Source organism: Xenopus laevis, chromosome 5S (genome assembly GCF_017654675.1).
Source record: "Xenopus laevis strain J_2021 chromosome 5S, Xenopus_laevis_v10.1, whole genome shotgun sequence".
Lineage (NCBI taxonomy): Eukaryota > Metazoa > Chordata > Amphibia > Anura > Pipidae > Xenopus > Xenopus laevis.
In genome coordinates, this window is record NC_054380.1 from 113,386,820 (window position 1) to 113,410,592 (window position 23,773).

Genomic DNA, 23,773 nt, shown 5'->3' on the forward strand with positions numbered 1-23,773 from the left:
ACTTGATGACTTGCTTTTATTGAGTCAGTAAAGAGAAAACATTTTTAAGTCAAGAGTAAATAAAATCACAGCGCTGTTTTGCTGAACACCATGTTTATCTGAAAACATACTCGGTGGTTAATTTGGCATCCACTTCATCACTTAGTGCTGCTTTCAAGAGAGGAAACGCAAAACAAATGCATCCTTGTCTTTAATGTATTTGGGGGACTTGCACTTAAAAAAAGAAGTGAAAGCATTTGTAAACAATGTGTACAATTCCAGTATGCCTACATAAACTTGCACGGTCATAGGGGACACCAGGGCAACACAACTGCTTGTTGGCCCATCTGTAAAACATGACTTTACAATAACAACACACTGATATCTCAGGAGTTTCCACACCTGCCATTACCAATAGAGAGGCCATCCTGGGCTCTCTTTTATTCCGAGTGCATCATTTGTGCCATATGTCTTAACAGCCCTGCAAAACACATGCGTTATTGTTCACACACTTTTACACATCTAAAAGAAGCCTCCTCCCCCGATTCTCCTGGCATATCCTAATGCTGATCCCTGGTGTATTTTTTCCAGCTCTTGTCACAAATTATTGATGTAAGCAGTGGTGTTTCCTATCTATGGAATGTAACAGTGTAACAGAACAAAAGCATGACTTTATTTGATGTCCCAGCTCGATCCAGGACAGATAGCTGAAGGGGCCAAAACACAGGTCGCATTTTCTCAATGCAGCAGAAGTATCTATAACTGGAGAACTCCTCATCAACCCCACGAGCAGGGAACTGTGTAAGTATCCAGCAGTCTTTAGTCCATAGTGGTGCCTGCTCAGTTAATTGCCTTGCTGTGGAAAATAATGCACATTCTTAATCCTTCTGTAATTTTATTCTTCTCATAGTGATAAAATTTCAAATTCTTCATCTTCAGAATCAAAGAACCTGTCAAGTCTGTCGGCATCTGATGAATCTAAAGGCAAAGTATGAAGGTTAGAAGGAATCCGTTAAAGGTAAATGAACATAAAACACACCATAGAGCAAATTATGAAGGGCATTAACACACATGGCTTTTTGTCTGTAGCATATTGTCAGCGCCCATGAGGGCAAGTTGGCATAAAAACATCAGTGGCCAAGTAGTGTCCCTTTCTTTGGTGGGACCAGGAAACATGTATGCCTTTCCATCAACAATTTACACTGCAGCTGGTGGAAAGGAGGAACATTTTGTCACATGCAGTAGAGCAGATTTACCGCGGGTGACAACTCCCGCGTGTCATTTTCCTTTAATTTGTAGGACCGGAGACTGGATGGGTATGTACTTATTTATACATAAAAGAAAAAATTGAAATAATTGTCAATGGAACATAAGCAAATACACTACGGGTACTGGCAGATGGGAGATTTGTCTCTCACATTTAAATTTGCACTACTGTAGACGATTAATGTCCCCGAAATGCATTCCCACTGGCAATAAAGTAAATTGCTGGTTAGAAAATATATGCGGTGCTTCTTTTCCTTGCGAGTTGACTTCAGAAAATAAAGCTCTGCATAAATTTTCCCATTGCAAATTCACCTAAGTGGAGTATCGGGGAGTTCAGGGTGATATGTGGCCTGTGGTAGCTTTAAATGTGGATGACAAATCTCCCTCTGTGCCAGTACCCTAATAAAAAAAAAGGAGTCTGCTTCAAAGAAAACAATGTCCAAATAAAATGTAAATGTATAACTATTTTCTGGAGGAGATGCCACAGTAAAAATGAATTACCTGGTGTGAGGTTCAGCACATCTGGATTGGACAAATGTAAAGGTAACTGATCTACCACTTCAAACATTGGCAGGGCTCCTCCAGAAAGAGACAGCTGTGAAAAGAAGAGTTACAGTGTACAGAACAATAAAAGCAAAGGAACTAATGTTAGTTCTTAAGGTAATATCACTTGTAAGGTCTTTTGTGAAGGCTTCCTTAGGGTTTAAGTACTAAAACATGCCACAGTCCTAAAACATAAATGCTACGACAGCCACTTGACGTCGGCAAACCAAGTCTGCGACTTGTAACTTGTGGATTCTGGCAAATGTCATTGGCAGTTGCTATTTATTGGGTCTGTTTTGGCCTCTGTGTACTTGAAATGCCAGGTCCTGTTTTGTTTTGAATCCCATCCCAGGCCTGGCAAAGCCCACTAAGGGGTGCCTGCAGATTTCCTTTGACTGCTCAAAGTTCATACACGGAGCTCCATTCTCCCCTTGAAGTCCATTGTGCTCTAAATGGTTAATGGATTAACTGAATGGACACTTTAGTGCAATGTTGAAACCAAACTGGAAGGTCTTAGAAATGCATTGCAGCTGCAGTGCCCCCTGTCTGAAGAACTAATGTCAGCAGTTTTTATTAATGACTGCATAGTGATAACTGAGGAAATAAAATGTTACAGGTGCAAAAGTCTGCCTGTCAACACAGCCAAACACTTGTCTGATAAACATTAATTAGTGTAACTACAGATGACATTGTAGCCTTGCCTAAAGCTGGCCATAGATGCAAAGATCGATTGGACTTCCCCCATCTCCCGACCTGCCATTAACGATTCCGATCAAATAAAGTAGAAAAGAACAGATCTTTGCGTCTATGGCCAGTTTAACAGGCAGAAGAAGTGCAGCCCCTTGGCTGCTGCAGTTAAGATTGCCATCAAAGGAAGCAAATGCAACTGACATCACAAGAAAAGCACATTTTAAGGCATGGACTCCTATTAAATGAACAGTTCAGTGTAAAAATAAAAACTGGATATCTGAGTAGATCTCTTGTGAGGATTCATCTTGGTTAAGAAAGGATACAAGCTGCTCATACACCGGCCAATATAAATTGCAATTCAGTCCCTTCAGCCAAGTCAGCAGCTTATTGGCCTGTGTATGGAGCCCACCATTAAGATCTGATCCTTAGCCTTAAGCTGGCCATAGACGCAAAGATCTCATCGTACAAATCGAGGATACGTACGATTTTTGGAATGTGTGTGGAGAGTCCAGACATTTTTCGGTGGAGATCGGTCGTTTGGTCGATCGGACAGGTTAGAAAATTTCTGTTGGCTGCCGATAATATCTCTGCGTGTATTGCCGATCGTACGATTTTCAGTGGGAGACTGTCCCTAGCTTTGTCTAACGTACGATTGAACATCGGCTGATCTGTTCTTTTACTACTTTATTTGGTCTGAATGGTAAGACTTTGATCTGAATGGTTAGTGGCAGGTCGCGAGATGGGAAAGTCCGATGGTACATTGATTCGTATGATCGGAATGTGGCCAGTTTAAGGGTGGCCATAGATGTAACAATTACAATCTTTACTGCAACCAATGGTTCATTTTCAGGGATGGCCGAATTTATTCGCCAGGCATGGATTTGCAGCGAATTCCGGAATTTAACCGACTGCAAAGCTTTTCACAAAACTGCCATGGTGAAATTTGATGCAAGAAAAAAATTGTTGCTCATCAAAATTGTTGCACGTCAAAATGATTCAGACACCCATTGATTTTAATGCATTTGGACAAAATAGGTTGCGCTTCAAAATGATTCGAACGCCCATTGAATTTAATGCATTCGGATAAAAGTCGCTTGTGTCAAAATAATATGGATGCCCATTGACTTCCATGCGTTTCGCTAATTTTTTCGGAGTTTGCCACAAAAATTACGCAAATGGGTGAAAAAAATAGTCACAATTTTTTGACTTCAATGCATTTTGGCAAGTTTTTGGAGAAGCAAAATGGGTCAGATTCGCCCATCACTATTCAAAAACTATATAAAAAAAAAAAAAGACAAATGGAAAACTAGTTTAGAATTGGCTATTCTATGATATACTAAATGTTATTTAAAAAGTAAACCAACCCTTTGAAAGGTATCTATAACAAAGTAAAAATATACAAACATATTTAAGCAATAAGAAGATTGCCAGCGCATGGTTTGCCTTTAAAAATAATTATTACAAATAATGAGGTGTTGGTTCCACACTTTGGCCAAAATATGTAAGCTCACAATACACCGTTTTGGGCACAAATATGTTTTCTAAATTTGAACCAACCTTTTTGATTTGTTGGCACCAGTCCTCAAAGTCTTCTTGAGATCTACAGAAAAAGCCCTGGGAAGAAAAAAAATATGCTTAAATGCTACAGATTTGTTTCTCACCTACTACTGAAGCATAATCTTGTATTTGTGTTTTTTGGAAAAAAAAAGAGTAATATGTCAATAGATATTTATAGTTCTGTACATGGCACAAACAAGAATACAATGTTTCTGCACAAGGATGTTCGCTTTCAACTATTACTGCTCTTGGTCTCCGGTTACTCACCACAGCAATAGAAGGGTCAATCTCTGACACATGCATTCGACATGGAGGGTGCGGACAGTGGAAGCTCTCGTCTTCTATAAAACTGCAGTCACTGGGCTCCACTGCCGGCTGTGTAGTGTGGGGGTCCAGGTAGATCAGCTCATCCCCTAAAAGACAGCTAAACATTGTAGTCTATAAAGTAAACTTTTTTTTCCCCACTATTTCAATCACATTCTCACCAAAACCTAAATTTGAAACTTGGGATTTTGATTCAGTGTAACAGGGATCTCAAAAACATAGCAAAATTAGAAACCAGAGATTCCGTAGCATCCAGAGAAATGCTAGATATGTTACAGGGTTGGTATATTCCAAGTAACACAAACAACTTCATTAAGTAGTCTGCTCCAATTATCCTTTTCCATTTCATGTCTGTCTTCACTATGATTGTACATATTAACAATAAGTACTACCTTATTCAGGGATTCCCCTTTAGTGATATGTACTATGGGGGTTGATGGCTCCAGAGAACAGTGATATATTATCCTTGGCCTTCTGGATTTCTTTTATATTGCTCCAGTACAGCCACCTGCTTAATCTATATAAAAATGAACTACAAAGAGCTCTGTCTCAGTTCTAGGCTTCCTTTAAACTGTTCTATTATAACCAAGCACAGAGAGTAGAAAAGGAAAGCAAATCTTGCAAATCTATGGTGACCTCCATCACATGAGAAAAATTATCACTGAGCTAGGAAGTAGCAGATACAGTTTGTCTAAGGGCAGGGGCACATTCGGGAAGATTTAGTCGCCTGGCAATTAATCGCCTCTTCTTCGGGGCCACAATCTGCCCCCGAACTGCCTTCCTCCCGCTAAAATGAAAAACATCGCCTGTGGCAATGCACTCGCGACGCTTCAGTTTCCGAAGTCACCCAAAGTTTCTTCGTGAGGCAACTTAGGGCAACTTCAGAAATTGAAGAGCCGTGCCATTGCGCTAGCCTTTTCTCATTATAGCAGGGGGAAGGCATTTCGATTTCGGGGAAACCGAAGGGCAGAGACACAAGCTCAGATTTTCCCAAACTGCCTCCTACCGGCAAGACAGTAAGTCACCGGCGGGGTGGCACTTGGAGCGATTCGTTTTCCGAAGTCGCCCGAAGTTTCCTGAGGCAACTTTGGAAAACTAAGCACACCAATTGCCATTCCGCCGGCTATTTACAATCTAGCCGGCGGGAGGCAGTTCGGGGAGATAAATTGCCCCGAAGAACAGGAGATTTGTCGCTGGGCGACTAATCTCCCTGAATCTGAGCGTGTCTCTGCCCTAAAAGGTTGTTCTATTCCAGGGATGATGCTCTAGGGCTCACCAAATGTAGCAAAAGCCAAACTAAAATCCCTGGGGCTACATTTGGTGTGTCTACTGCCCCTACAAGCCGGCAGACAGTTGGGGAGCACCTTACAGGTATGGACATGTATTCATTCATATCTTTCGGCCAATATCAGTATTCATAGTACTGATAATGTGGTGAAAGGAACATAGAGGTGAGTTGTTGTTGTTAGTGGCAGATCACCCTTACCTACATATCCTATGAAGTAATGAGCACTGTTGGGTCGACCTCCAATAACCCCCAGGGATTGAGGTACCATAAAGCAGTGCTGCGAGGTGGGCAAAGACATAAATTAGAAGACATTTTTTCCCTAAAGAAAAAGTTGTAACAAAAAATAGGCTGCATTTCTCCCTATACTATTCAGACACATTCCAGCATAACAAAATGTAAGGTTTTCATTCTTAAGACTGTAACAAATCAAACATTCTATAGAAACCAGAGATCAACTGAAAAATACATAAATCATAGACTAGTGACATTTTGTGGAGCAATTTCTCTGAAAAGGTCATCGTTCTCTCTCTGGGCAAGTGCCAATACCATCCAATCAGCAATTAGCTTTAGGACATTTACAAGTCAGAACAATAAAAGCAAACCTCTGATTTGTTGGCACTATTGCATTGGTGCAATTTAGATTCTAGGTTTGCAATTCAACCCTATGGGATTTTTTAAAAGAAAACTTTTATTAGTGTACCTTAAGTGTTTCAATATAGGCTTCATTGATTTCACTTAGTCCCAGCCGAAGAGGTATGAGCAGCACAAGAGGCTTCCATAGAGCACAGCTGGGGTCAGAAGCCCCGGTATAGCCATTACAAACGGTCCCAGCATCAGAGTTTTCACCATTTCCAGCCCTGCATAATCTACCTGGAGAAATAAAAATATTCTTCTATGATTCATACAGCTCTTATAGCTGCCTGCCCACTTATAGTGAGCCTTGCACTTCAACCGCTCCTTCAGGCAAGGGCACATAACGCTGTTTGTAGACAAAGTGCAGATCTCTCCAGCATCTGTTAGTACTTGCTGTTAAGATTTAGCATCATACTATAGAAACAAATGCGGGTATGGGATCTGTTATCTGGAAACCCATTATCCAGAAAGCTCAGAATTACAGAATTGTTGTCTCCCATAGACTCCATTTTAGCCAAATAATCCAAATTTTGTACTTGATCCCATCTAAGATATAATGAATCCTTATTGGAGACAAAACTATCCTATTGGGTTTATTTGATGTTTACATGATTTTCTAGTACACTTAAGGTATGAAGATCCAAATTGCAGAAAGATCCATTATCCGGAAAGCCCCAGGTTCCAAGTATTCTGGATAACAGGTCCCACACCTGTATAGATATTAACAAACACAATTAGAACTATTTTTTTCTTTGGTATGTGCTACTACTCTTAAGCCAGAGTCCCCAACCGCCAGGCCGCTGACAGTCAGTTAATGCTGCGCTCTGAATTGGACGCCGGCACGCCATATTGAACGCAGCACACCAGAATTGGATGCCAACCCCTCCTGATGCCCCATCCCCTCCTCCAACCCTCCCCCCATCCCAAAAAAGGTTTGGGGACCGCTGTCTTAAATAGCCCATTTCATCATCAACAAACAGATAGATGGCCCTCTATCCAACACCAAAGATACTACCCCAACAAACCAAAATTGATTGTGGTTAACACATGCAGAGGTACTGAAATCCCAATATGTACTTAGGTTCTTAAAGTGCTGTAATGCAGTGTGATAATAAGGTTTAAATTCCAAGCACAACTATAACTGTATAAACAATGATATCTCCGCAGCAAATACAAACATCTGATCTGTTATTATATGACAGGATGCCCCATTGAACACATTTTATGTAAATTTTAGAATTTACAAGACTAGCATATTCCAAAAATATAGACCAGATTCCCGATGGAGCACCTTAGCCAGTTAGGTTACTGTGGGGCCCCAAAAGCCAATTGCTTGAGGTAGAGTCCTGCGCGGGTCCATTTTTTGGAACCCGTACCTGCAATCCGCATTCTTACCTGCTTGGACCCGCAAGTACCTTAGCCGCAACCTGGACCTGCTGACCATCAAGAATCAGGAAGTGCTGTCATTGTAACCCGGACGTGACATCATCGGAAGTAGGCATGACCAGAAAAAAAGGGCCCGACCCGCAAAACGCCGACCTGCGTCTATACCCACACCTGGAACTTCTACCGGCAAGGTACCGCAGGTTTTTGTGGGTAACCCGCAGGTGCCCGACCCGCTGCAGGACTCTAGCTACATGTACTAGCAATCCGATTTCCAGTACTCTGTGCAGGTCTATATTTCCAAAGCCTTTGTAACTTTGACAAAAAAATGTAACCATACTAAGGATATCAGACTATTGCATGAGATATATTACATGATGTTAATGACATCACAAGACTGATGGCAGTATTCTCTCTAGGCAGTAACAGATCAGCACTACTAGCTCCGTCATGTGCTGCAGAAAAATACACTGATGATTGAAATGAATTAACATTTAAATGAGGATTCTCACAGAAACAGCTCTGCCCAAGGGTGGACAAAATTGCTATATTACCTCTTTCCATTCACTTACGTATCTCATCTATCACGACTGTGTTATCCATAGCTATATGAACAGCAATAGAGCTCCAATGGTCAAAGGCTGCAAGTTTCCTTAAGAAAGAGGACAAAAGGAGAAAACTTTTAAGATGTGACATGAGCAAAGCCCACATAGAGGTCAGTCTTTTCTTTCATTTTGACTTCGGTATCTGTTTTATAGTGTAACATTAAGGGGCCCATTTACTTAGCTCGAGTGAATAGAATTAAAAAAAAAACAAAAAAACTTTGAATTTTGAATGTTTTTTTTGGCTACTTCGACCATCCACTACGACTCGAACAATTCAAACTAAAAATTGTTGAATATTCGACCATTCGATAATCGAAGTACCGTCTCTTTAAAAAAAACTTCTACCCCCTACTTCGCCACCTAAAACCTACCAAGGTGCAATGTTAGCCTATGGGGAAGGTCCCCATAGGCTTCCTAGCAATTTTTTGGTCGAAGAAAAATCGTTTGGTCGAGGGATTAAAATCCTTCGAATCGAACGATTTAATCGTTCGATCGAATGATTTTTCGTTCGATCGAACGAAATCGAACGAAAATCCTTCGATATTTGAAGTCGAAGAATTTACATTCGGCAGTCGAATATCGAGGGTTAATTAACCCTCGATATTCGACCATATGTAAATCTGCCCCTAAGTGTACTGAAACATTACATGTAGTCATACTGTATATAAATATGGGTAAAAATCTTATACAATAACCAAACCTGCCACTTTTATATTCCAGCATTATATTCTACTTTTTCCCTGCTATTTACTCAAAGCATTTGCAAATGTGTTTGGGCGAAATAGGATGAGTGTAGAAATGGATTCTGAATTATCATCTCTCTAAGAGCTATGGTACATGGGATAATCTTGGACAGTTATGTGTCAAGTAGCCAAAAAATATATTGCCAAAGCACTGAAACAACCAGAAGAAGTTCTTTGCAAATGAATGACTTGCACCTTGATTATGGAACACCCGAATGCTACATTTCCAGAGAATGATGCAACTCAATGCAGATGGTTAAAAATCTCAGCGTTCATAGTGCCTGAAATTGTCACTATGCCACATTATAGTAACTAACTCAGTATCTCAGAGTGCAATTCTTTGGGCAGAAATAGATTTCACAGCTCCCGTTATTTTCTCACATACCTCAGGACTTGTGCCACTGTGTTTGGACCATACCACTGGCCAATGTATTTTCCTTCTCCAACTCCCATTTGTGCTGCAAAAACAAAATTACATATTTTAAATGCATCCACATGGAAATACTCAAACTAAATTACATAACAGGCCAGGTATAGAGATATACAGTTGTGTTCAGAATAATAGCAGTCCGGCATCACTAATTTATCAATGTTTTTGGCAGAAATTGTATTTTTACACTGCAAATAATTTACTAGTAGGTGTAGTAGAGTAATAGAAAACCAACAGACCCAACAGTCATGACATGCTGCTAATTCTATGTCACTGAATCATTAATTGAGGCTTGTTCCAAATAATAGCAGTGTTCAAAATAATAATCGCTTGTTCCAAATAATAGCAGTGTGGAGTTCTATTAGTGAGCTCATTCATTCTGTGATAAAACAGGCGTCAATTACGGCCCTTATTTAAGGAAGGAAGGAGCAAATGTTGTGCTGCTGGTTATAGTGCATTTCTCTCTGAAAATCTGAGAAAAATGGCTCTTTCCAGACATTGTTTGGAAGAACAGCATACTTTGATTAAAAAGTTGAACATATAAAGAAGTGTAGAAAATGATAGGCTGCTCAGCTAAAATGATCTCAAATGCTTTAAAATGGCAACCAAAACCTGAAAGACATGGAAGACGACAGAAAACTACCATTTGAATGGATAGAAGAATAGCCAAGATGGCAAAGACTCAGCTAATCATCAGCTTAGGAGGTCTAAAGCAATCTGTGAGTAATGTTACAATTAGAAGACACCTATGTGAAGCCAAGCTACCAGCAATAAGCCCCAGCAAAGTCCCATTGTTGAAGAGCTTACAATTTGCCAAAGAACACGGACTGGCGCAACATTTTGTGGACTGATTGAAGCAAGATTGTTATTTTTGGGTTTATGGGCTGCAGACAGTTTGTCAGACGACCACCAAACACTGAATTCAAGCTTCAGTACAGAGTGAAGACGGTGAAACATGGTGGCACAAGTATCATGATATGGGGATGTTTCTCATACTATGGTGTTGGGCCTATTTATCACATACCAGGGATTATGGAACAGTTTCAATAAATCAAAATATTTGAATAAGTCATGTTGCCTTATGCCAAAGAGGAAATGCTCTTGAAATGTGTGTTTCAACAAGACAATGACCCTAAACACAACAGTAAACGTGCAACATCTTGGTTCCAGACCAACAAGATTGACGTTATGGAGTGGCCAGTCTAATCCCCAGACTTTACACTTGAGGGGTGACATGAAAAATGCTGTTCCTGAATCAAAACCAAGAAATGCAGAAGAATTGTGGAAAGTAACAGAAGTTGGTTGACTCCATGCAACATAGATGTGCAGCAGTTCTCAGAAACAATGGTTATATAACTAAATATTCAGTGATTTAAAGGAACACTAACACCAAAAAATGAAAAAAGTGTTTTAAAAGTAATGAAAATATAATGTAGCGTTGTGCTGCAATGGTTCTTCTGGTGTATTTAACTTTAAGAAGCTCTACTATAGTTTATATAAACAAGTTGCTATGTAGCCATGGCGACAGCTATTCAAGCTGGAAAAAGGAAAAAATGCACAAGATACCCTGCAGATAACAGATAAGTTCTGTAGTATACAATGAGATTCTTCAGAACTTATCTGTTATCTACTGTGTATCTTGTGCTTGAATGGCTGCTCCCATTGCTACACATCAGCTTGTTTATATAAACTATAGTACTGTTTCTGAAGCAAACACTTTAATTCTACCACTGCAGGGCAACAGCAAATTATATTTTATTGAATTTAAAACACTCATTTTTTGGTGTTACTGTTCCTTTAAAGAAAAAACAAAATCTTGTTTATACAGTGAATGTTTCAGAAGAAAGCAGACTATATTGTCAGCCTAATATTGCGTTTTCTTCATTTTCTGTAAAGGAATAACAAAAATGTGACATTTTTCTTCATGTTTTGATTTAGAATAGAATGTGCAGTGTTCTCTATGCATTTGTGTATATGGAAATAAAAGCTATTATAAGGATTTTGAGCTTTATTTACTTTTTTAAACACAATGCTAGTATTCTGAACACAACTGTACATGGTTTACATTGCACATGAGGTATTGTAAAGGACACTGCCTGAAAGTAAAGTGTCTTCTCATTAGTTTTTTCAAGTCTCTATTGAAAAAAAATATATAATAATTTCTTCACTTAAAGGAAAACTATACCCCCCAAACAATGTAGGTCTCTGTTAAAAGATACTGAGTAAAGCAGCTCATGTGTAAAACCTTGCTTTGTGTAAATGAACCATTATCATAATAATATACTTTTTTAGTAGTATGTGCCATTGGGTAATCATAAATAGAAAATTGCCATTTTAAAAAATAAGGGCCGCCCCCTGAGATCGTAAGATTCACTGTGCACACATACAAACCACATGTAAGGTCACATGAGCCAATTAACAGACAGAGTTCTGCCTTTTGCTTCCTCACTTCTTCCTGTTACAGTTAGTGTTGTAGTATTTCTGGTCAGGTGATCTCTGAGGCAGCACAGATACAGTCACGAAATGGTGGTTCAAGGCAAGAGATGTAAAAGGGCAATATTTATATAAATATATATTCCAGTTTGGTAAGATTCTTTAATATGTCATTCAATTTGATATAAACTATCTGTTGCTTAAGTATTCATTTTGGGGGTATAGTTTTCCTTTAACTACTCGGTGTAGAGGGATTCTGTCACAGGAAACATGCTTTTTTTTTTTTGCTTTTTTTTTACAAAAAGCATTAGTTAATCTCACTCCTCCAGTAGAATCCTGCATTGAAATCTGTTTTTCAAAAGAACAAACAGATTTTGAATAATTTGAAATCTGGTGTGAGGCTAGCCATTTTCTTACTTTTCCAAGTACCCTTAATCATGTGACTTGTGCTCTGATACACTTTATTCACTCTTTACTGGTGCACTGCAAATTTTAGTGATATCTCATTCCCTCCAGCAGTGTATCAACAGAACAATGGAAAAGCAACTTGATAAGTCCCCGACATCTGAAAAGCTCCCTGACACCTGAAACGCTCCCTAGATATGAGAATAGCACTCTAAAAGCAGCTCCAAGTGCTGGCTCTTTCTGAAAGCACAGGATCGGGCACCTGAAATGGCTGCCTATACACCAATGTTACAACTTAATAGATACATGAATTGGTTTAAGAATAACATTTTAAATGGTAGAATGAATTATTCACAATGTACACAGTGCCATTTAGTAATAAAAACAATCCCCCTTTCTGCAACATTTCCATACATATTGGTGAATGAATTAGTAATGTTAGCTAGGTCTTCACTTTTCTTGCACAGCAATATTATTTACAGATATATACAACTTTTAATGGTAAACCACACATCTAAAGGGTAACTTATTTGTCATGTCTATAAGCATGCTTTTATAGCCGTCACACAAGTGAATGTATTGTGGTTAGGGATGCACCGAATCCAGGATTCAGCCTTTTTCAGCAGGATTCAGCCGAATCCTTGTGCCCGGCAGAATCTGAATTTTAATTTGCATATGTAAATTAGGGGCGGGTAGGGAAATCACGCGACTGTCACTTTTTCCTTTTCTGGCCGAATCTTTCAAAGATTCGGGGATTCGGCCGAATCCCAAATAGTGGATTCAGTGGAATGGATTATTGCCATGAACACCCTATGCAGAGTAGCAGTGCAATCCTGTATGACTCTTCCCCATATCTATCATTAACATTTCCGTTGCCTTTTCGACCTCTGGCAAACACATTATTTTTGGCATTCGGTAAGGTCTTCTTGCTACTGCAAGCTAAGAATGGGTCAGGCATTCGCCTATGGTCACTTTAAACATATACCATTTTTCATACTAATTAAAATAAACCAGTATTTCTTTAAGCCCAGTTCTTATACAGATTCCTTTACATATATTTATGTAGGTATATATTGCCATACACAAAACATTTATCTCCTGCTAATCTTACAATATCTGTGAATTTGCATGCAGTGAAACGCTTACCAATTTGGTGGATGGAATAATAACTATCTTTTTTGTCCACAAAAGCTGTGAGGATGTTTAGATATTCTCCTTGAGGTTTCTGTTTGTCCCATCTCCAGTCTGAAAGTAAACAAATTAAAAAAAAAAAAAAAAATAGTTTGTGAAGCACTAAAATAATTTTAAATTTAAAGGTTTCTTTTGGTCTTCTCTCTTTTCAGTATTGTCAATGGCAGGGTATTTTCTGCATTGCTTTGTAGCTGGGAAAAGCAGCCGGATACAAGCAGCTCCATGTTTCATAGTCCTTGGTAACATTTCCTCATGCTGTTCACTATAAGTAAAGCCTGGAAGAAAATAATAGTTCCTGTCTTAAAGGAACAGTAACATCAAAAAAATTTAGTTTTAAGTAATGAATAAATAATGTAGTATTGCCCTGCACTAGTATAACTGGGGTGTTTGCTTCAGAAACTCTACAATAGTTTATACAAACAAGCTGCTGTGTAGCCAATTGGGCAGCCATTCAAGTACAGGACACATAGTAGATAACGGATAAGCACTACAGAATCCCATTGTATACTACAGAGCTTAGCTGTTATCTGCAGTGTATCCTGTGCCTTTTCTCCTTTTTCAGCTTTGAATGTCTGTCCCCACAGCCACCCAGCAGCTTGTTTATATAAAGTATAGTATTAGTTTCAGAAGAAAAAAACAGAACTTTAACCAGCGCAGGACAACAGTACATTATATTTTAATTACTCTAAAACACTTTTGGTGTTATTGTTCCTTTAACAGTGGTGTTCTTGTGCAATCAGAGTCAGAATGGGTCACAATGCTGATTAGTGCGGGTTATCATGATACACTTACTCCTATATACACACACAAACTTAATTGTAAAGCTAATTTGGGGGTCATGGAGTAATTCCCAGGCTTATTCTGGTCTCCCTGTACCAGCAGCACATGGGGCAACACTGAGCTAGTTCAACATCCCATGCTGGCCCAGGATCACATTATACATTTTGGCATATCCAAACTATCACCACCTGACAGGTCAAGACCTTCCTCTGAACTACAGTATCCAGCAGGATTAACACCCTACTCAAAACAAATAAAACACAAGTTTAATACATCTTACCTCTTCCTACATGTCTGCAGAGCAAAGCTTGAGCAAAGATCATCTGCCCACAGCGCAGCATACAGCCCCAGCCCGTGTCAGACGTTGGCCCGGTGCCCCCTGAGGAGAAGGCAATACACAAAAGTCTTACACACAAGGCAGATATCCGGATATTTTATAAACAATATTTTAAAAATCAAAAGCATAATTTGTAAAGCATTTACTGTTATGACTTTTTTTTTTATTATTTTCATTGTATTAATTTTATCAGCATATTAAAGGAATTGTATAAAAAGAAAAAAACTGGGTAAACTGTGAAAAATAAAACATTTACAATATAGTTAGTTAGTTAACCAAAAATGTAATGTATAAAGGCTGGAGTGACTGGATGTCTAACATAATAGCCAGAAAACTACTTCCTGCTTTGCAGCTCTTTTGGTTTCCACAGATTCGTTACCAGGCAGTAACCAATCAGTGACTTGACGGGAGGGCCACATGGATCACCGTTTGCTTTTGAATCTAAGATGAATGCTAAGGATCAATTGCAAACTCACTGAATAGTTATGTCCCATGTGCCCCCCCCCTTAAAGTTCTCTGACTAACTCAGAGTTAGAGAGTAGTGTTCTTGCTATTATGTTAGACATTTACAATTTAGCTACAAACTTGGATGGATCCATTGGTGAATCCGATAAGTATTTGATTAGCATAACTAATCCTCATGGGACTACCACACAGAGTATGGCTGAAAATGATCATCAGTTATCATTCTGAAACAAAGACATACCCCCATATGCAATAAAAGGTGCAATAATCTATAGCAACCAATATGATTGCTTACATTTGCTTTTAAACAGGTGGCCAGTAATTGCCAGATAGCAAAGATGCTGAAGAGGACAAGACCTGTATCAAACGTTGCACTCTTTACTACATACCCCTCCCTCCCATTGGGGATGTAAATAAGATAGGTGTCAGAGACAGAGATTACAATACAGGTGTAGTGTAGGTTTAGTGTTTGCAAAGCTGATGGTTCTTACCTATTGCTGGAAAGTTTCTTCTGTAGGTGAACCAGAGCCTGGATGTGATGTCATTCAGGAGCTGCTCTTTCTCTGCAAGGGAAATGCAGTTACTCCATTGGGTTTCATAAGGAAGAGGGAGGAACTGTTGCAAACACTACATAGTGTTGACTTTAAATATAATTGTTATTCTAATATTTATTGTTTATATTTCTACTTTAGGTCCTCTGCTATGTATCTTACAAAGTGATGTTCCATTCCAGAAAAATAATTTAACTCTAAAAGATTCTGCATCAGTTTTTTTACCTTCAAATTTAACTCCAGTAATATTTTTTATTACAATTTTAGTTTATTCACCACCCCCCTCCAAAAAAAATGTCTTTGCCCAGTAACGTATGATCCTTTTATAGGCTGGAATATTTGTTTCTCAGACTTTGGAAATATTGCAGTACCCCCAGCTCAGGGTGACCTAGAGATGCTGCATTCTCAGCATATCAATAGCAAACCCAGTTGCACAGTGGATTTTACTTAGTAAGGGCTAGTATATTGAGCATTATATTGGCTAGTGCTATAAATATTGCTTACAGCGTTTCTTGCAGAGTAAACCAATTCTAATACTATGTCTGGCACTGGGATGGAGAATATTATAGTGGTAAAAATACACAAACAAACTAGTTATTTCACAGTCCCTCACTGGTGCATATGGCTGGTCTGACACAAAACAGTATTGCAGTTTCAACTAATAATCTACAAACTAATAGGGGATTACAGTGAAACTAACCAAATATGGATAAACAGAGTTGGGTCAGGTGCACAGATTAAAATAAAATTCCTTAAAGGGATACTGTCATGGGAAAAAAAAAGGTTTTCAAAATGAATCAGTCAATAGTGCTGCTCCAGCAGAATTCTGCACTGAAATCCATTTCTCAAAAGAGCAAACAGATTTTTTTGTATTCAATTTTGAAATTTGACATGGGGCTAGACATATTGTCAATTTCCCAGCTGCCCCAAGTCATGTGACTTGTGCTCTGATAAACTTCAATCACTCTTTACTGCTGTACTGCAAGTTGGAGTGATATCGTCCCCCTCCCTTTCCCCCCCCCAGCAGCCAAACAAAAGAACAATGGGAAGGTAACCAGATAACAGCTCCATAACACAAGATAACAGCTGCCTGGTAGATCTAAGAACAACACTCAATAGTAAAAACCCATGTCCCACTGAGACATATTCAGTTACATTGAGAAGGAAAAACAGCAGCCTGCCAGAAAGCATTTCTCTCCTAAAGTGCAGGCACAAGTCACATGACCAGGGGCAGCTGGGAAATTGACAAAATGTCTAGCCCCATGTCAGATTTCAAAATGGAATATAAAAAAAATCTGTTGAGAAATGGATTTCAGTGCAGAATTCTGCTGGAGTAGCACTATTAACTGATGTGTTTTGAAAAAAACATGTTTTCCGATGACAGGATCCCTTTAAATAGTAGGAGTACCTGTCAATGCACTGTATTTCCTCCCCAGCACCCAAACTGGCTCCGCTGTTTCTGGAAAGTCAGGAGTATCGGCAAAGCGCAGAGTATCATACGTGAGCGTAGCTGAGAATAAAAGAAGCATAGTCATAGGATTTGTTAAAATACCAAGAACAGTTCTGAGGAGAAAATATTGTACACATTCTATAAAGAAGTCCTGGCCAGGCCCCTTTACCTTTTTTTATTGGTTGTTTGTGTACTTTTTTTGTATGTTTAATGTATATACCCATCTATTGTACAACATGTGGTATATGTTGGCAGTTTATAAATGCATGTTAACAATAGTCATATCTACTGCACACTGCTTACTTTGATTTAGATCTGCAGACTCCTTTATGGGAATGTAAGCCCCCCCCCCAAAGAAAATTTTGTCTAAAGAAAACATAACTAACTTTGCATTATACATCTGTTATTGGTATATGTATTGCTATTGAAAGCAAAGTTTGTCTGTCCCTTTCTATTTTCTACCCTGATAGTTCAGACTGTTGATACAACATAAGACAAGGCAGCGGATTAATAAACTTGTCTTTGCCGTGGAACGAAGACTTTTGCAATATATAAAAGTAACAACCAGGAGTTAAGCAAATGGCTGCATTCAGAAGCTAGTTTTTACAGACAACTTTAAAAGCACTGAACATTAGAATTATCTTTTCTTTTATTTTGGGGTTGACTTGCCCTTTAAAATCATTGCATATAAACTATTGAGAAGTTGCTGCAAATACTGCCATGCTTAAAAGAACAATAACATCAAAAAATGAAAATGTTTTAAAGTAATGACAGTGTCATGTACTGTTGCCCTGCAATGGTAAAACTGGAGTGTTTGCTTCAGAAACACAACTATTGTTTATATAAATAAGCTGCTGTGTAGCAATGGGGGCAGCCATTGAGGCTGAAAAAAAGGAGAAAAGAAAAAGGTTACTTAAATATCAGATAAGCTCTGTAATAGAATACAATGGTATTCTCCAGAATGCATCTGTTATCTGCTGTGTAACCTGAGCCTTCAATGGCTGCCCCCATGGCTACAAAGCAACTTATTTATATAAACTATAGTTGTCTTTCTGAAGGAAACACACCAGTTTTACCAGTGCAGGGAAACTGTACATTATATTTCAATTACTTTAAAGCACTTTTACTTTTTGGTGTAACTGTTCCTTTAAGGGGTCTTCCACTCAAAAACTGATGTTTTCTGTTCTCTGGGTCTGAATCTTAAAGGATATGTGAACCTGAACAGAGCAACATAAGAACAGTTCTCGATTTTGTTTCGGAGTGTTCCTCTCTATGCACAGTTAGGGCAATTGACCAGCAGGTGGTGCTGTTGCTACCAAAAAAAGTTAGTGTAATAGCTTTAAAATAGAAAAATATTTTTGTATTGATTTTTTACAGGTTTACATTAGTGATGTGTGGGTCAGGTTTTTCCCGACCCGCCCTCCCTCCACCCGAGCTCGACTTCCGGATTCCTTTTGTAGACCCACGCCGCCCCGCCAATGATGTCACAAAAAGGGCAGAGCAAGCAGGCGCGCGTCTATAAAAGTTGAACCTGGAAGCTGGTGTTAAAAGCGCGACCCGGAAAGGGGGTGTGAGGTCGGCCCAAACCGCAGGTATCGGGCCGGCCAGCACATCACTATTTTACATATTCTTTAACGATATAATCCTACTTCAAAATAGGTAGGAATGACATACACTCAACTGGTGAATTAGTGCACTTCACAAGTCATGTCTGTGGCTGAAGAAAATTAGTTAAGAAATTAGTTAAGAACTAAAAGTGTGTGTGTGTGCTGTCCCTACCTATCTTGAAGTGGAATTATATGGCGACATCCCAGCAGGTGCCCAGGGAATTTAAGCACCACTTAACAAAATGGAGAAGAAGATGTGCAGATGAGCTCTCACGCAGTTTTTTTGAAACAATGTAACAGGAGTCAGGTCTCCTTCCTAAATCATTTGGCTTGCAACATAGTTTCAGGAGTCAGAGAAAGGGGAGTAGAAATTATAAACAGACAATTATTTTAACTGCAATATTGATAGTTAGTAATTAACTTGGAAAGTTGCTTAGAATTTTATTTGCTTTCACTGTTCAAGATTTCCCCTTTGTTCAGAGATACAGGTCTGGGATCAGCTATCCGGAAACCTGTTACCCAGAAAGTTCTGAATTACGGAAAGGCCATCTTCCGTAGACTCCATTTTATAAAAATAATCCAAAGTTTAAAAGTGATTTCCTTTTTCTCTGTAATAATAAAGCAGTACCTTGTACTTGATCCAAACTAAGATATAATTAATCCTTATTAAAAGCAAAACCAGCCTATTCGGTTTACATGATTTTCTAGTAGACTTACGGTATGAAGAGCCAAATTACAGAAAGATCTGTTATCCGGAAAACCCCAGGTCCCGGGCATTCTGGATAACAGGTTCCATACCTGTACTGAGAAAGGCCCAGCAAGTGAACGCTGATTAGAACATAACCTAGCAGGTACTACCTTTTAAAGAGCTCTTAACAATAAGGTCATCTTTGAACAGAAAAATGTGCTCCTGCCAAAATGAACTATGTCCCTCCTGGAGTCATTCCATCTGTTCTGCAAAATAAACATTTTGCTGAAAAACTTTTGTTATACTTTTGGTTTCTTGTGGAGGGCAGCAGGCTGGCTATCTCTGATAACAGGGACACCAGATCAGCTGGAAGTACACAAGACATATGCACAAATGCACGTTGATGTAACGGTAACCAATAAAAAATCATAGGATAGACCTTGGCAGAAGTGATCTTAAAGATCAGTGTTCCCTCTAAGCTGAGCACTCGTGCACACAAATATTGAGGTCAATAAATGGTGTATGCATAAAGAATATTGTAATAATATTATAAATTACAGGTATGGGATCCTTTATCCAGAAACCGGTTATCCAGAAAGCGCAGAATTACAGAATGCCCATCTCCCAAAGACTCAATTTTATCCAAATAATCCTAAAAAATGGATTTCCTTTTTCTCTATAATAATAATAATAAAACAGTAGCTTGTACTTGATCCCAACTAATATATAATTAATCCTTAGCAATACCACCCTATTGAGTTTTTTTAATGTTTACATGATTTTCTAGTAGACTAGTAGGTATGAAGATCCAAATTATGGAAAGATCCATTATCTGGAAAACCCCAGGTCCCGAGCATTCTGAATAACCGGTCCCATACCTGTACTTGAAATTAAGATATAATTAATCCTTATTTGAAGCCTAGCCAGCCTATTGGGTTTATTTAATGTTTACATGATTTTCTAGTAGACTTAAGGTATGAAGATCCAAATTACGAAAAGATCTGTTATCCAGAAAGTTCCAGGTCCTGAGAATTCTGCATAACAGGTCCCATACCTGTATAATAATAATGTTGTACATATTCTAACCTGTGTGCACTGTTTTTTTATTTTTGAACTGTGCACACAGGTTTGAAAAGTGCACACACAAGAATATTTTTTGCACACATAGCAAAGTAAAAAATTAGAGAGAATATTGGTGGCGATACCAATGATTTTGAAGTTCCTTTGGAAGGGGACAAAATATTCACCCACTTCCCGTTCTCTTTAAATGGCAATCACCTGCAAATGCACTTTTTGGACAGGTTACTATGACGTATATGATTAATGATCCCCTATCCAGGGCCGGAACTAGGGGTAGGCAGAGTAGGCACGTGCCCAGGGCTCAAAGCTGGGGGAGCACCAGACACCTACCTTCTCTGCCTCCTCTCCCTAGTCCAGTCCCCTCTCTGCCCTTTTGCCGACTGTGAGCGTTCCTATTCGTGCTGGTGCGCATGCCTAATTGCCGCAGCTGCCTAAGGCGCCTGACTGCCCAGACCCGCCACTGCCCCTATCAAGAAAGTGCATTTGTGCTTTTAACCGTTTATTGTGTTTTGACAATTGGGGCAATTTTGAGCAGGTCCGGACTGGGATTCAAAATAGACCAGGGTATTTCAAGTACAAAGCAGCCCAAACAGCCCCCCACCAGTCCAATAAATAGTGACTGACTATGGCATCTTACAGCAGCCCCTCTGGTATTTACCAGAATCCACAGATTACCTGGGCCTGATTTTAAGCTACAAAATGCATAAATTTGGCCCAACCGATTTACCCTAGTGTGTCCAGATGTTGCTGGACTACAAATTCCAGCATGTTTTTAGCCCTTATCATACAATTATGAATTCTGAGAGTCAGTAGCCTAACTGATATCTGGGGACCCAAGTTTAAAAAAAACATGGTCCGAAGACAGGAGAGATTTTGGTCTTTAGATCTGCATGCTACAGTTGAACGTATTTCAAGGAGTAATACAAGTCTATGTAACTTTATTTGGTCTACTAATAATGCACCATTCCTATCCAAAAGTTATGTTGTGTTACAAGTATCATGCAGTTTATTGATTAGATTTTAATATACAGCGCTGTGAAATATGTTGGCACTCTAATAATAATAATAATGATGATATTATAAATTAAAGAAGCGTTTCGCCTTTTGCCTTTTAAAAAGAACTTAACCCCGAAACTAATGAAAACCCCTACCCTCCATAGTACCCCCTCCCCTGCACAGGTGTTAATACATGTAAATGCCCCATAGTCTTTGATTACCCCTCGATGCAGAGCACAGCTCATAGGCGTTATCTTCACCGATTCGGGAGTCTTCTGCAATTTCCGTGACTGGAGGCACATGCACAGTTGTTCGGGACTGAAAAATTGCTACAACTGCGCATGCGCCAATATGCCGCTTACTTACTGAAGATTCCCGAAGCAGTGAAGATGGTGCCCATGAGCTTTGCTGCGCTGACACTGCATTGACGGGTAATTAAAGACTTAGGGGCATTTACAGGTATTAGCACCTGTGCTGGGGGACTATTGAGAGTAGGGGATTTTCATTAGTTTGGGGGTTTAGTTCTCCTTTAAGTTAACTTTTAGTATGTTATACAATGGCCATTTATAAGCAACTTTTCAAAATGGTCATCTTTATTTATAGTTTTTGAATTATTTGCCTTCTTCTTCTGACTTTTTTCCAGCTTTCATTTGGGGGGGGGGGGGTCACTGACTCCATCTAAAAAACAAATGTTATGTAGGGCTACAAATGTTCTGTTCATAGGCGGATTTTCAATAAGGCTAGGGGAGGCTAAGCCTCCCCAAACCTGCCTGGCACCTTAAAACAAACTCACTCCGTTTCTGACTGCTGGTATATGCCTTTAACATCGTGGAAACCGGTTCTGTTGTAAACAGCTGCACTCTGATTGGATCTTATTCCTCGTGGTTTCCCCAATCAGAATACAGCTCTCTTGACTGACAGTAGAACTAGCCAATCAAGTCACAGATAAAGGTGGGGGTGAGATTTGGATCATCGGAAGGCACTGCAGAAAGGACTGACAAGAAGGAACCTCACCAGAGGTGTAACTAATTTGCTGCAGATTTCAACTTACTCCCACAGGTACAGTACTATACTGGAAAAGCTCTAAAGGTTTAAACACTATCTGGAATAAAATAGTTTCTTTTGTCAAAGTTTTTTTCTTTCAACTGGCACCTATAATATCCCTATCTCCCTTGCTCCAATCTTGAATGAACTCTTTCCCCATGAAAAGCAAATTGTGTATTTTATGTTTTTGCACTTGTTTTTTTTCTCTTACTTTGTTTATTTTATTCAAAGGGGTGTTCACCTTGACATTAACTGTTAGTATGTTATACAATGGCCAATTCTAAGCAATTTTTCAATTGGCCTTTATTATTATTTATTTTTTATAGCTTTTGAAATATTTGCCTTTCTTCTGACTCTTTCCAGCTTTTAAATGGTCACTCCATCTAAAAAACAAATGCTCTGTAAGGCTACAAATGTATTGTTATTGCTTTTTATTATTCCTCTTGCAAATTGGTTTAAGAATATCATTCTCTGCATCATACTAAAAGTTAATTCAAAAGTGAACAAAACCTTTTAAGTCTGTTAGTTAGTTAGTCAGACATTCTGAGACAAGTTTTAATTGTCTTTAATTTTTTATTATTATTTGTGTAGCTTTTTATTCGGCAGCTCTCCAATGTGCAATTTCAGCAATCTGGTTGCTAGGGTCCAGATCACCCTAGCAACCATGCATAGATTTAAATAAGAAACTGGAAAGGGGTCTGAACAGAAAGATGAGCAATAAAAAAAGCAATAACAATAGAATTGTGGCCTTACAGAGCATTTGTTTTTAGAAGAGGTCACCCCCATTTGAAAGCTAGAAAGAGTCAAAAGGAGAAGGTAAATAATTAAAAAAACTATTCAAAACTATTAGCCACCCCAAACAAAAAAAATCACCTCCGCCTATGGTTCTGTTATTGCTGCTTTTTATGACTCATCTTTCTACTCGTGCCCTCTCCTATTTATATTACAGCCTTTCATTCCAATCAATGCATGGTTGCTAGGCTAATTTAGACCCTAGCAACCAGACTACCAACACTGGAGAGCAGCTGAATAAAAAGCTAAAATAACTCAAAAACCACAAATGATAAAAAATGGAAATCAATTGCAAATGGCCTCAGAGCATCTATCCTTACATTATGCTAAAAGTTCATGCAAAAGTGAACAAGCCCTTTTAATTTCTATTCATTGTATACTGTTTTGTAGATGTGAAACTACAACCCACTTGTAGGATGGAAGCTCCCAATGCAACCCAGCAAAAGCTCCCATGTGGTTCAGCCCTGAAGCTGAAGAGAGTCCTATTTCCATAAGTGTCCGTCATTCAGCATC

The 23,773-nt window shown here is 38.9% G+C and overlaps 1 protein-coding gene across 2 annotated transcripts in view; it reads right to left on the reverse strand.

Moving 5' to 3' along the window:
• The window catches only part of atg4b.S (autophagy related 4B, cysteine peptidase S homeolog), a 24,313-nt gene continuing 540 nt past the window's right edge, over positions 1-23,773 (reverse strand). For both annotated transcript variants that reach the window (XM_041564968.1, XM_018265830.2), the window contains exons 2-13: positions 17,012-17,113; positions 15,544-15,615; positions 14,531-14,629; positions 13,426-13,524; positions 9,397-9,469; positions 8,236-8,315; positions 6,348-6,517; positions 5,846-5,924; positions 4,303-4,448; positions 4,036-4,092; positions 1,747-1,840; positions 1-957 (exon numbers count right to left, since the gene is read on the reverse strand). In XM_041564968.1, coding sequence (XP_041420902.1) covers positions 884-957; positions 1,747-1,840; positions 4,036-4,092; positions 4,303-4,448; positions 5,846-5,924; positions 6,348-6,517; positions 8,236-8,315; positions 9,397-9,469; positions 13,426-13,524; positions 14,531-14,591 — 933 coding nt within the window. In that variant the 5' untranslated portion in view covers positions 14,592-14,629; positions 15,544-15,615; positions 17,012-17,113 and the 3' untranslated portion in view covers positions 1-883. The remainder of the gene's footprint in view (positions 958-1,746; positions 1,841-4,035; positions 4,093-4,302; positions 4,449-5,845; positions 5,925-6,347; positions 6,518-8,235; positions 8,316-9,396; positions 9,470-13,425; positions 13,525-14,530; positions 14,630-15,543; positions 15,616-17,011; positions 17,114-23,773) is intronic.